The 14,859-nt window shown below is 38.6% G+C and overlaps 1 protein-coding gene across 1 annotated transcript; it reads right to left on the bottom strand.

Moving 5' to 3' along the window:
- Nucleotides 1-9,191: 9,191 nt before the first annotated feature.
- On the bottom strand, nucleotides 9,192-11,843 carry LOC122440467 (olfactory receptor 7G1-like). The gene is made up of 2 exons (XM_043466765.1): nucleotides 11,819-11,843; nucleotides 9,192-10,150 (listed from the first exon to the last, which is right to left on the bottom strand). The coding sequence occupies exons 1-2, from the start codon at nucleotides 11,841-11,843 to the stop codon at nucleotides 9,192-9,194; spliced, it is 984 nt and encodes a 327-aa protein (XP_043322700.1).
- Nucleotides 11,844-14,859: the final 3,016 nt, after the last annotated feature.

Below are 14,859 nucleotides of genomic sequence, written 5' to 3'. Positions count from 1 at the left end.
GTTATTGATAAATCTGATGAAAAAGATGAAATAGAAAATGAAATATATCACCCCTAGACAAGCAGCAGGTTTATCACAAGAGGACGAAACCACCCTGGGAAGGGAAGGGGACTAATGGAGGGTGGTAAAAAAGGAAAGTCTTCTGATGCATAATTTTCTGTTACTGAAAAAAGAACCTAAAGCTGATATAACAGTCAATAATCAAAATTAAACCTGGAAATGGTTAAGAGGTGACTGTTTTTTAAAACTTGTACTAGTCTATCTATGGGATATCTCTGGTGGCTTACCAGTAAAGAACCCACCTGCAATGCTAGGAGATACAAGTTTGATCCCTGCTTTGGGAAGATCCCCTGGAGAAGGAAATGGCAACCCACTCCAGTATTCTTGCCTGGCAGATCGCATGGACAGAGGAGCCTGGCGGGCTATAGTCCATGGGGTTGCAAAAGAGTTGGACACAACTTATCAACTGAACAACAACATTCTATTGATATCTATGCTGCTCTGATTATTTAAAACATTTGGTCATTTTATAAGAAGAAACAGACTAGGGAGGCAGTTGAAGATTCTGTCTGAATCCCCAGTGACCTCAGACTCAAACAATGGAGATAATTCCTAGGTGTGTCAAGGACCAGGAATGGGATGATAAGGTGAAATCTATCAATTTTTTTGCATACCTGCCATGTTCAAGAAACACAAAGAAATGTCAGACAATTCTTCAAAATCACCATGATTTAGAATGGGCAACTTTCTACTCAGGAAGAAATGGTCCTTGTCATAGCAGAGTCAGTAAAATATTAATAAATGAAAGGTTTTTTGAGTACTGGTGCAAAGTACAAGGAAATATTGAAGAAGATGACGGACAGCTAGACAGGAGACCCATGGATGACTTAGTTGTGATCATCTAATATATGTACGCTCTTCACAGCTTCCCCTGGATGAACCCATTGCAAAATACTTGCTATAATTTCCAAACATTGACAGAGGGAGGTTAGGTTACCTGCCTAACATCACAGTGGGATGATGCTTCACGTGCCTGGTACAGAAGAGCTGTCCTTAGAAAGAAGAGATGGTCTGAGTGAGTCACCAGCTCATGGACAGGAGGGATCTGTTATGAGGAGTCTCAGGTGTGCTGTTTCTTCTCTGAGAATGAACTGTTGATTGAGATGGTCCCAGGCAGATTGCAGTCTGGAACTCTGGAGATTCAATTTCCAAAGCTCCTCATTAACCAGTCAATTTATTGTCCTTGTGATCCCAGGACAGTGCAAACCTGTAGGTCAAGACTCTACACTGGGACTTCCCTGGTGGTGCAATGCATAATCTGTCTGCCAACACAGGGGACTTGGGTTCGATCTCTGATCTGGGACAGTCCCACACGGTGCTGAGCAACTAAGTCCATGCACAACTACTGAACCTGTGCTCTAGAGCCCATGAGTCATAATTACTGAAACCCATGCGCCTAGAGACTGTGTGTGCAGCAAGAGAAGCCCCCGCAATGAGAAGCCTGTGCACCGCAATGAAGAAGAGCTCCTGCTTGCCACAACTAGAGAAAGATCGTGGGCAGCAATGAATATACAGTGAAATCATAAACAAACAAACAAATAAATAAAAGACTACACTGGAGAAATTCAGGATGTTTTTCCAACTCCATGAGGCCAAGTACACACTATCCACTTTTCGACATCTGTACCTGCTCATGTCCATTCCTTAATTTTTCATAGACTCATAAGCAGTTAAAAAGTCATGGTAAAACAATAGTGGGCAAGTATAATCTGAGCACACTTATTTAGATCTATCCATTATCTAATAGGTGGAGGTGGTAATCCACATTAATATTGAATAAAATATTCTTCATCTTTAAGGAATTCAATATTTTCATGTATCTATGGATTTATTCCCTCTATTGTTCACTGCTACAGTATGGACTATGCTAACCTACAATTTTCTTGATATATTAAAATAAACATATACACTATGGAATATTACTCAGCCAGGAAAAAGAATTCATTTGAATCAGTTCTAATGAGATGGATGAAACTGGAGCCCACTATACAGAGTGAAGTAAGCCAGAAAGATAAAGACCAATACAGTATACTAACGCATATATATGGAATTTAAAAAGATGGTAATGATAACCCTATATGCAAAACAGAAAAAGAGACACAGATGTACAGAACAGACTTTTAGACTCTGTGGGAGAAGGCGAGGGTGGGATGCTCTGAGAGAATAGCACTGAAACAAGTATACTACCAAGGGTGAAACAGATCACCAGCCCAGGTTGGATGCATGAGACAAGTGCTCAGGGCTGGTGCACTGGGAAGACCCAGAGGGATGGGATGGGGAGGGAGGTGGGAGGAGGGATCGGGATGGGGAACACATGTAAATTCATGGCCGATTCTTGTCAATGTATGGCAAAAACCACTACAATATTGTAAAGTAATTAGCCTCCAACTAATAAAAATAAATGGAAAAAAAAATAAAACAAACAAGAGAAAAGATGGCATTGGTAATGCCATCCCTTACCTTCTTAACATCATTGGCGCCAAACACATAAAATAACAGAAAAATACAAATGATATAAAGATTTAAAATTTTAGCTGCCAAGGGCCCAGGTGGAAATTTGCTATTGATACAATATTGCTTCTATTTTTTGATTTTGTTCTTTTGGCTGCAAGCCATGGTGGGATCTTAGCTCCCCGACCAGGGATCTTACCACAGGGATCAAATCCTTATCTCCTCCATAGACCTCATGATCTCCATCTCTCCTGGAGATCCAACATGCTTCATGGGCAAAAAAACCAAAACATAAAACAGAAGCAATACTGTAACAAATTCAATAAAGACTTAAAAAATAATGATTCTTTAAAAATTTTAAATTAAGATACTAAGAGATATTTCCACAACATTGGACATGAGTTTGAACAAGCTCTGGCAGTTGGTGATGGACAGGGAAGCCCAGCGTGCTGCAGTCCATGGGGTTGTAAAGTCAGACATGAGACTAGCAGCAAGCCTCTGCCAAAATGTGTGCTTGACTGCATGCACCCTCTTCACTAAAATCATATGTAACACTGACCTTCCCCTCTGCCTCTTTGGAGCAGTTTCTCAGCTATCTCAAATGCTGTCTTTTGGGCTATACTTCTCATTTTGTCCCAAATAAACCTTAACTCACACACATACACACACAAAGAGTCAGACACGACTGAGTGACTGAACTCAACTGAACTTGTTCATGAAAGTGAAAGTGGTTCAGTCATGTCCATGCCTTTGTGACCCCCTGGACTGTACAGTCCATGGAATTCTCCAGGCCAGGACACTGGAATGGGTAGCCGTTTCCTTCTCCAGGGGATCTTCCCAATCCAGGGATCGAACTCAAGTCTCCCACATTGCAGGCAGATTCTTTAGCAGCTTTACCAGCTCTACCAGCTTTACCATCAGGAAAGTCCAAGAATACTGGAGTGGATGGCCTGTCCCTTTTCCAGCAGATCTTCCCGACCCAGGAATCGAACCAGGGTCTCTTGCATTGCAATCAGATTCTTTACCAGCCGAGCTTTCATAGTAGCACAATTTATAATAATCAGGAGGTGGGAGCGACCCAGTGGATGAAAGGATAAACAAAATGTGCTATATACAGACAATGGAATATTATTCAGTCTTGGAAAGGAAAGAAATTTTGCCATATGCAACAATATGGGTGAGAATTGAGAACATTAGGCTAAGTGGAAAAAGTCAGTCACAAAAAGACAGATTCCATTTATATGAACCATCTAAATTATTGAAATTCATATAAGTGGAAAATAGAATAGTAGTTATCTAGGGCTGTGAAGAGGCAGAAAAGGAGAATTCTTGTTTTAAGAGAATAGAGTTTCTGATTTGCGAGATGAAAATGTTCTTATACTTAACACTACTAAACTGTGAACTCAGAAATGGTTCAGGTGGTAAATTTTGTGTTATGTGTATTTTAACACAACAAAAAAGAAAAAGTAGTATTCATAGATCAGTAAAGCAAATATTGCAAAAAGTTAACTATTGAATGTAGGTAGTGGGCAAATGGGTGTTTACTATATTATTCTTTCAACTTTTCTGGATGTTTGAAAAACTTCATAGTAAGAAATTGAAAAAGATGGACTTTCCTGATGGTCCAGTGGTTATGACTTTGTCCATCAGCGCAGGGGGTGTGGGTTCAATCCTTGGTTGGCAAGCTAAGATCCTACATGCCTTGCAGCCAAAAAACCAAAACATTAAAAAAAGAGAAACAATATTGCAATAAATTAAAAAAGACTTTTAAAAAATAGTTTCTTAACAAGAAGAAATTGGAAAAAAAAGACATTTATTGCATCATTCCATTTATATGCAATGGCTAGAGTAGAAACATTTATAGAAACAGAAATTAGACTGCAGTTTGCCAGGGACTGAGGTTGGGGGAGAGTTTGAGGTGAGGAAAAACACGTGGAAACAAATCTTGGTGATGACTGCATAACATGGTGAATGCAATTACGCCACAAAACTGCACACTTAAAAATCATTAAGATAGGAAATTTTATGTTATATATTTTACTAAAATTTTAACAATAGACTGAGCATGTGATAGGCATTTTCCATTCCCTTTATAGAATTTCTGTATCAATTTTCCCAATTTCAAAGTAGTAGATTGAATATTCTGACCTCATTATAATGGACCATTCATTGAAATTCTGCCCCTTGATTACCAATATTTTTACACTGCATCATAAGTTATCAGAGAAGCACTCAAGTTATGACACAATGTACCTTGTGATTGTAATTTACAGAGCCCGAAGCTTTTCTGTTACCACAGTAAATTTAATTTTAGTAGTCTGGTGAGCTAGAATAATTAAAATGTTTTATATTGGCTCAGGGGTAAATAGAAGACCTATTGACCAGAAGATAGCATCCATAAAGAAGTCTATACATAAGTGGGCAATTTATATAGGTACATAAAAATGAATTTGGATCATGCTTAACATCAAAGGGAAAACTAAATTCACATTTCAAATGTAAGAGCCAATACCGGGAATTCTTCAGACTGAAGTACTATTGTTTTCATTTGAACCCAGGTCTCCTGCATTGCAGGTGGATTCTTTACCAGCTGAGCCATCAGGGAAGCCCAAGAACACTGGGGTGGGTAGACTATCCCTTCTCCAGGGGATCTTACTGACTCATGAATCGAACAGGGGTCTCCCACATTGCAGGCGGATTCTTTACCAGCTGAACTACCAGGGGAACCCTATTGTTTTCATAAATAAGACCTGATAAGTAATACCATTATGTAAAGTATTAACAGCTATTAGCTACATAACTAAAACGAAGCACTTGTGTTCATACAAAACAAAACTGTACAGGATATCAAAAAAGAAGTCACACACTTAAGAAATAATTTTACAGTGGGTATATTGTTTTTGTTGTTCAGCTGTTTTGTTGTTCGACCCTTTGCAACCCCAAGGACTGCAGCACGCCAGCCTCCTCTGTCTTCCACTATCTCCTGGAGTTTGCCCAAATTCATGTCCATTGAGTTGGTGATGCCATCTAACAATCTCATCCTCTGCCTCACTTTTCTCCCTTTGCCTTCAATCTTTCCCAGAATCAGGGGTCTTTTCCAGTGAGTTGGCTATTCGCATCAGGTGGCCAAAGCATTGGAGCTTCAGCTCAGTCCTTCCAATGAATATTCAGGGTTGATTTTGTATAACTAACACTAATATCTTGATTATGTAAAAAAAAAGCTCATATGAATTAATGCGAAAATTATAAACAACTCAGTAGGTCTATCACAATTAGATATTCAAAAGAAAATAAATGCATCAAAAGCCTCTCAGTTATGTAATAATAAGAGGTATGTCTGTTGATGAAATAATTTTTACATTTTTACTATAAATGAAAAGGTGTTGATGACGATATGGATCCACTCATGCTACCATGAGAAATAGAAAAGAATACTCAGATTTACTCATAACAGCATAAAATTAGCTACAAACAAAATTTCCATCAATATAATAAAAAATATCTATTTTGAAGTCTCCAAACACAATGTAAATATACAGAATATTGCAAATTAATTATTTACTGATACACCCTAAGATAACGATGAAATCTCCAAAGTGCAATAATGAGAAAAAATCAGGATAAAAGATTAAAACATAACAATTAAATTTTAATGATCTCATTAAGTTATAAATTGCAAAGGAATACATACAGAGGTGATAAGACAGTGATATTTCATCCTATTGTCAGTTTTATGGTGCAAACATGATCAAATAATGGCAAATTCATAGGCGTCAACCTAACAGAAGATCAAATAAAAAAAAAGAATTAAAAAGTCAAGATTTTGTTTGTCACTGGGAGGGGAGAGGGTGATGTAGGTGGGAGAAAAATTGCATTCTATAATTAAGGGATTGTTTTATTTATTTAACTTCAGGATAGGGTAGGTACATGCATGGCTATTGTGTTACCATTCTCACAGAAGTACACATAGACTTTAAGCACCACTTTGCATATGCTACTTTAATGAGTAAAATTGAGGAAAGATCCTTCCACATTCCTAATTATAAATGTAATGATAATATATTTCCTCATGTCCTCATACAAAAGTTAGGCATCTCAGGTCATCATAGTCTCACAAAATGTTTATTAAAAATTCTCTCATCCTTCACATGCCCAATTCCCCTGAGGTGCGAAATCCACAGTTCTTGCTAAAGATCAGGGAACTCTCAGTCTGAACTAAGGTCTACGTTATTCAAATCTGCAGTTGTTCTGTGGATTTCAATGAAGGAAGCTCTGGAGTTAACAAGAGTGCCAAGCAGGGAGCTGTTTCCCAGATGTGGTGCTGAAAGTAAAACTACAGCTCTGGCTTCCCCAGTGGTTCAGTGGGTAAAGGTATCTGCCTGCAATGCAGGCTTGATCCCTGGGTGGGGAATATTCCTCTGGAGGAGGAATAGCAACCCACTCCAGTATTCTTGCCTGAAAAATCCCAAGGACAGAGGAGATTGGCACACTACAATCCGAAGTGTTACAAAGAGTCAGACGCAACGAAGCACAATCTACAATGAACAAGGTTCTTCACCTTTTTAAAGTTCTTCTCCACTCCCTGGACTCTCCCTCGACAGTTCCACTGTTTCTGCCCCCTCGCCCACATGTAGTTCTGACTGATGGCCTCAAATTTTTGTCCTTCTGGGAAGGTGATCTCACTAATCTTATCTACTCCCCTTTTCTCCTCTCTTGTCTTACTCTCAACATCTCCTTGTCAAAGGAAAGTAGAGTAACTTTCCTCCTAAAGACACATGAAAAAGCTTTCCATGAGAGTCCTAAGACTAAACGCAATACACTAAGACATCCATGACACAGTTAATTTTATTCAATGATGTTTCTCTGCATTGACTCCACCGGAGTGTCTAAGAAACACAGCAAAAACTCAGACAGGGGCTCTGTAACAATTTAGAGCTGTGGGATGGAGATGGGGGAGAGATTCAAGAGGCAGGGGACATATGTATACCTTTGACTGATTCTTACTGATGTTTGAGAGAAAACAACAAAATTCTGTAAAGCAATTATACTTCAATTAAAAAATAAATTAATTAAAATAAATTTTAAAAAATCCCAGAGGGATGGGATGGAGAGGGAGGCGGGAGGGGGGATCGGGAAGGTGAACACATGTAAATCCATGGCTGATTCATGTCAACGTATGGCAAAAACCACTACAATATAAAAAAATAAAAAAAGAGCTAAGAAAAAAGTTAATTAATTAATTAAAAATTTAAAAAACTAAAAATAAAAAAGATGACTAAGAAGAGAAATGAAAACAGATACATTCTTATGAATAAGCCAATGAGAAAGTTTCAAAGCAAATAAGATGCCAGAGGAAGATTAAAAACATTTGCCCTGCCTACAAAACAATGGTTTATTTTATTATATTACTCAAACCAGTGGGGGAAAACCTGATAAATATAGCAATAAAAGAAAACAAATCAAAGACTTCCCTGGCAGCCCAGTGGTTAAGACTTCACCTTCCAATGCAGACGATGGGGATTCAATACTTGCTTGGGGAGCTAAGATCCCAAATGCATCATGGCCAAAAAACCCAAAACATAAAACAGAAGAAATATTGTAATGAATTCAATAAAAACTTTAAAAGTGGTCCACAAAAAAGTAAAAATTAAAAAAAATTAAATTGCTGAAGCAATGGAAAAAATACATGGACTCAAGGGTATATAGGAAACTTATGAAACACAGTAATACTACTTAAATTTTATTGAGGCATTGTCCTAAGTGTTTATTGTTCTTATAGAAATTAACTTTCCAGCAGTAATTACACTACAAATGGCAAGCATAAGGCTCTAAGAGTAATCAATTCCCAATATCAGGAATTGGATTAAGCAGGTGGCATAGATTCCGTTTCTCAGTGATAAGACTGAAGGTTGTACCTTATGGGTGATGCCATGTAAATATCTTTTATAAATAGAAGGTCAATTAACAACAGACTTATTGAAGGTCAGTCAGTTTTATTTGTCTCCGGTAATCATGTCTAGGTATGTCTGCATCTATTTCAGCCATCTGAGTCCATGAGGGGAATCAGCCTAACATGAAGCCTCTTCATGGAGGAATGAATAAATCTCTAATTTCCTGTTCCTGCACATTTCCTTCCTCTGAAGTCCTTGTGATGAAAGATAATTATCTTTATTGTTTGAGCATATTAAGAGTCAGGATTTCTTTCTTTTATTAGAAAGAAAATTTTCCTCACTGATCAATTTCAAATATCCCATAATCATTTCAAACTGCTGAGATAATCTAATCACAAAATTTTATGGATGATGAAGTCTAGTGTTATGGATACTAATGTTACCTAACATATGTCCAACTTGCCAGTGACTGGTCTTAAAGATTCCTGAACTGAGATATGAAAGATCAACCACAATGTCTTGTAAATAGGCTTTACTCTGGAGTACGATTTACATGGTGTCATCCAAGGAATCAGGCAGAATCTATTTCTGCACGACCATAGACTTGTTTAAATTCTTTCCTTGACCTACCCACCTTTTCCTACTTCCCTCGGGCTGGGAACATTCCCCACAAAATTACTATACCATGAACCTCTGCCTCAGATTCAGCTTTTATTGGCTCTAACCAAAACCTTAAAATAGAGAACGGAAAGTTTATGTCAAACATCAGAGAACTAGAAAACGACACAATCATAGAATAGAAAGTACTCTACTAAAGAGTTTCCTCAAAGCTCCCTTCATGTCTCTGTTCCTCAGGCTGTAGATGAAGGGGTTCATCGTGGGAGTGACCACAGTGTACATCAATGAAGCCACTGCAGTCTTCCTGGGAGAGTCAGGAATTGCAGAACAAATGTACACTCCAAAACCTGTCCCATAGAATAAAAACACAACTGAGAGGTGAGACCCACAGGTAGAATAAGTTTTATACTTTCCACCTGCTGATGACTTTCTCAAAATAGAGGATACTATTTGAGTATAAGAGAAAATGATTCCAGAAACAGGAATGCCACCTAATAGGCTAATTGCAAAATAAAGAAGAGTATTATTAATGAGGGTATCAGAGCAGGCAAGCTTGATGACCTGAACAACTTCACAGAAGAAGAGGGAGATTTCCAGGTCCTTGCAGAAGGATAGTGGCAGCACCATCAGAGTGTGGAGCAGGGCATTCCCAATGCTAATGAGCAAGGAGAGTAGGGTCAGCATGACACAGAGGTGGGGGTTCATGATGACTGTGTACCTCAGTGGGTGACAAATGGCCACATAGCGGTCATAGGCCATTGCCCCAAGGAGAAAACTTTCCCAACAAACCAAAACCAGGACAAAGCAGATCTGAGTGAGGCAACCTGTGTAAGTGATGCTCTGACTCTGTGCTTGCATGTTCACCAGGATCTTTGGGATCAGGGTTGTGCTTAAACCAATGTCTGTAAAGGACAGATGGGAGAGGAAGAAGTACATGGGGGTGTGGAGGTGGGAGTCAGAAATGACAGCCAGGATGATGAGCAGGTTTCCCAGGACAGTGACCAGGTACATGGACAGGAACAGGTTGAATAAGATGGTCTTCAGTTTTTCATCCTCTGTCAGTCTCATGAGAAGAAATTCAGAAACAGCTGTTCGGTTTCTGGGTTCCATGATGTTGATGAATCTGATGAACAAGATACGGTAACAAGACAATAAAATGTGTGGTTACTAGGGAAGCAGCAGTAGTTCACAAGAAGCATAAACCACTTGGGAATGGAAAGAGACTAAAGGAGTGGGAGGGGAAGGAAAGCATGCATATTTATCTGTTATGTCAAAAAATCCTAAAGGAAATCAATCCTGAATATTCACTGGAAGGACAGATGCTGAAGCTCCAATGCTTTGGCCACGTGATGCAAAGAGCTGACTCATTGGAAAAGAACCTGATGCTGGGAAAGATTGAAGGCTAAAGGGGAAGAGGGTGGCAGAGGATGAGACGGTCAGATAGCATCACTGACTCAATGGACATGAATTTGAGCAAACTTCAGGAGATAGTGGAGGACAGAGGAAACTGGCATGATGCAGTCCGTGGGGTTGCGGAGTCAGACATGACTAAGTGCTTGAGTAACAATAAAAAAAATCCAAGGTTGATGACAGCAGAGCATAAACAGTTCTAGAAAAGGTTACCCCTTGGTTGGTTTTTGAAAATATTTATTGGTATTCATAAATCAGAGATGCTTAATTATTGGTGCAAAATAAAAAAAGAAGTGTGAAGATGACATAAGTTATGAACAGTGACTTGGTTCTAATCATCTGATGTGTGTACTCTTTTTATAGCTTTCTCAGGATAAACTTGTACCCAAACACCTGTCCTCATTTCCAAACATTCACTCAGGATCATTAGGTTACCTGGCTGGCATTGCAGTGGAATGATGTCTGACATCTGTGATATCTCAAACCAAAGATCTGTCCTTCTTTGAGAGAGAAGGGTCTGAGTGAGTTACCAGCTCCTGGGCAGGAAGGGTCATCTATGGTAGGAGTCTGTGTGCTGCTTATATCCAAGGAAAGGACTGTGGATAGAAATGGTAACAGATAGATTGCAGTCTTGAACCCTAGAGATTCAACTTCCAAAGCTCCTTGTTAACCAAGCAATTTAATGTTGCTGTGATCCCATGAGAGTGCAAGATTCTACATGGGAAAATTCAGGATGGCTGCTTTCCTGACTCTGTGAGGCCAAGTGTACACTGTCTACTTTTCTGCTCGTGTCCATTTCTAAGTTTTTCATAGAGTTGTAAGAGGTTACAGGATCAAGGCAAAACACTAGTGTTTAAGCACATTCTCAGTTCATTTAGTTAGATTTTACCCATTATCTAATAAGTGGGGTTGGTATCCCACATTAATATTAATTAAACCATCTTCGTCTTTAAAGAATTCAACATTTTCATGTGCCTGTGAACCTGCCTGCCAATTCAGGAGACATAGGAGACGTGGGTTCAATCCCTGGGTCAGAAAGATCCCCTGGAGGAGGGCATGGCAACCCACTCCAGTATTCTTGCTTGGGGAATCCCATGGACAAAGGAACCTGCAAACTACAGTTCACAGGGTGAAAATAATCAGACAGGAGTGAAGCAACTTAACACGCAAACATCAGTTTATTTCCTCTATTGTTCACTGCTATTGTTTGAAATGTGTTAACCCACAATTTTCTGGATATAGTAAAACCAACAGGAAACAAGATAGTGTTGCAACTTCATCCCTTACTACTTTAACCTCACTTGCTTCAAACACATAAAATAACAAAAACAAGAGAGATATAAAATTTTAAAAACTAAAGCAGAGGGATGGGATGGGGAGGGAGTTGGGAGGGGGGTTCAGGATGGGGAACATATGTACACCCATGGCGGATTCAGGTCAATGTATGGCAAAAACCAATACAATGTTGTAAAGTAAAATAAATAAATAACTAAAACAAACAAACAAAACTAAAGCAGAAGTGGAGATTTGTTATTGAGAAATGAGGGTGAACATAAGAGTTGTGGACACTGTTTGAAACCATGACTATGAGCTTAGAGCAACAGAAAGGTTCAAAAGAAGCCTCCCAGACAGAACTGAACCAAGCTACTTGATGGATAGATTATTGATACCAAAAAAATAGAGAGACAGGAACACAAGCATATCACTAAATGAAAACATCACACCAAAAGGGAAGAAACTTAGAGAATATGAAAAGGACAGAGAACTACAAAAACAACCAGAAAGCAAGTAACAAAATGGCAATAAGTACATACCTATCAAAGGGGTTCCCAAGCAGCTTAGGAAGATCCCCTGGAAAAGGAATGGGAACCCACTCCAGTATTCTTGCCGGGGAAATCCCTTGGATGGAGGAGCCTGGCAGGCTACTGTCCATGGGGTTATAAAAGACTCAGACATGACTTAGCTACTAAACAATAGCAACATACCTATCAATAGCTTTAAATGTCAATGAACTAAATACACCAATCAAAAGACATAGGGTGGCTTATTAGATAAAATAACAAGACCCACCTATATGATGCTTACAAGAGACTCACTTCAGAGCTAAAGAACACAGACTGAAAGTGAGGAAATGGAAAAGATATTCATAAAAATAGAATTGAAAAGAAAGCTAGTATAGGAATATTCATATCAGACAATGTAAAGTAAAGTAAGTCTATAATAAAAGACAAATAAGGACATTATAAAGACAAAAAAATCAATAAAGAAGAGGATATAATACTCATTAACATATATGTACCAAATACTGAAGAAGCTAAATATATAAAGCAAACAATAACAGATAAAGGGAGAATTTCACAATAAAACAATAATAGTACATGACTTTAACACTTCACATACATCAGTGGACAGATTATCCACACAAAAAAATCAATTAGGAAATAGTGGCCTTAAATGACACGTTAGACTAGTGGCAATCAATATATATCTATAAGATATTCTATCCAAAAACAACAGAATACACATTCTTCAAAATTTTTTTAATTTTTATATTGGGATATAGTTGTTTTACAATGTTTTAGTGTCAAGTGCATTGCAAACTGATATATATATATATATATGTATATATATATATATATATCTCCATTCTTTGTCAGATCTTTTCCCATACAAGTTATTACAGAATATTGAGTGGAGTTCCCTGTGCTATATAGTGGGTCTTTATTGTTTGTCTATTTTATACATAGTGATATAATACATATTCTTTTCAAGGGCACATGGAACATTCTCCAGGATGTATCACCAGCCAGGCCACAAAAGATGTCTCAACAAATTTAAGAAAGTAGAAACTATACCAAGCATCTTTTCCAACCATGTATGAAACTAGATATCAATTATGGGAATAAAAATGGAAAATGATTACTAGGAAGCACTGTGCAAATTAAATTGTGCAATAGCGTAACTTAGGAGGAAATACAATCTTAAGTAAGCAGAATTGAGGCAAGCTCTTCTAAGCAATAAAGGAAGAGCTAATATTAAGAATAAAAGTAAGGACTTTCCTGGTGGTCCATTGGATAAGACTCCCCCTTGCCAATGCAGAGGACATAAAATTTGATCCCTGGTCTGGAAAGATTTCACATGTCACAAAGAACTAAGCCCGTGAGCCCCATTTACTGAGCATGAGTGCCGCAGCTACTGAAGCCTGTGCACCTAGGGAGAAGCTAATGGCAATGAGCAGCCCATGCCCTGCAACAAAAACTAGCCCCTGCTCACTGCAGCTAGAGAAAGACTGTACCCAATGAAAAATAAAATAAAATAGAATAAAGGTATGGTTTTAGAAAATATAGAAAAGGATACCCTCTATCTCATTTCATAAGGCCAAAACAACCTGGATACCTGAAGCACACAAGTCGGAAAATCACAAGGCATTCTTACTCCTGTAAAATTACTAACACGCTTTTTTTCAAAATTAAATCTAACAAAGAATAAAAATGGATAGTGCATTCTGAAACATCCAATTTTCCTCCAGGAACACAGGTTGATTTTTGCTCCACAAAGACATGTTGTTTTCTCCCATGCCTCTTTTAAGCCTTTATTAAAATGCCAATTTCTCAGCAAGCCTTCTTGCCCTTCTGTGTAAAATTGTACATTTACTTATTCTTGTCTTTTTATCATTGTTTGTTGTTGTGCAGTCAATAAGTTATGTCTGACACTTTGCAACCCCATGGATTGCAGCACATCAGGCTTTCCTGTCCTTCACCACCTCCTGGGGTCTGCTCAAATTCATGTCCAGTCAGTGATGCTGTCTAACCATCTCATCCTCTGTCCCATCGCCCTTTTCCTTTTGCCTTCAGTCTTTCCCAGCACCAGGGTCTTTTCCAATAAGTCGGCTCTTCCCATCAGGTGGCCAAGTATTGGAGCTTCAGGTTCAGCATCAGTCCTTCCAATGAATATTTAGGGTTGATTTCCTTTAGAATTGGCAGGTTTGATCTCCTTGAAGTCCAAGGGACTCTCAAGCGTCGTCTCCAACTCCGCAATTTGAAAGCATCAATTCTTTGGCATTCAACCTTCTTTATGGTCTAATTCTCACATCCATACAAGACTACTGGGAAGACCATAGCTTTGACTATATGCTCCTTTGTCAGCAAAGTGATGTCTCTGCTTTTTAGTATGCTGTCTAGGTTTGTCATAACTTTCCTTCCAAGTGTCTATTCTCCATAGCACCCTTCACCATCTGTCAGTTGATATTTTTCTTATGGCATTGAAATAGGTTAATGAGAGGTAGACACAGAGAAGAGATTAGCATGCAGGAGTCTGGGGGGAGTGCTCCTAGATATAACCCTTGTAGAAGAGAAGGGAAGAAAATAAGAGTGGGCAGAGAAAGTGAGTGAGGCGCAGTGGAGTCCGAGAGTCAGGCTCCAGAGACCCT

The sequence above is a fragment of the Cervus canadensis genome, chromosome 4 (genome assembly GCF_019320065.1).
Source record: "Cervus canadensis isolate Bull #8, Minnesota chromosome 4, ASM1932006v1, whole genome shotgun sequence".
NCBI classification, from domain to species: Eukaryota; Metazoa; Chordata; class Mammalia; order Artiodactyla; family Cervidae; genus Cervus; species Cervus canadensis.
The sequence above is the reverse complement of the archived record's forward strand: the minus strand, read 5'-3'. Positions and strand labels throughout refer to the sequence as shown.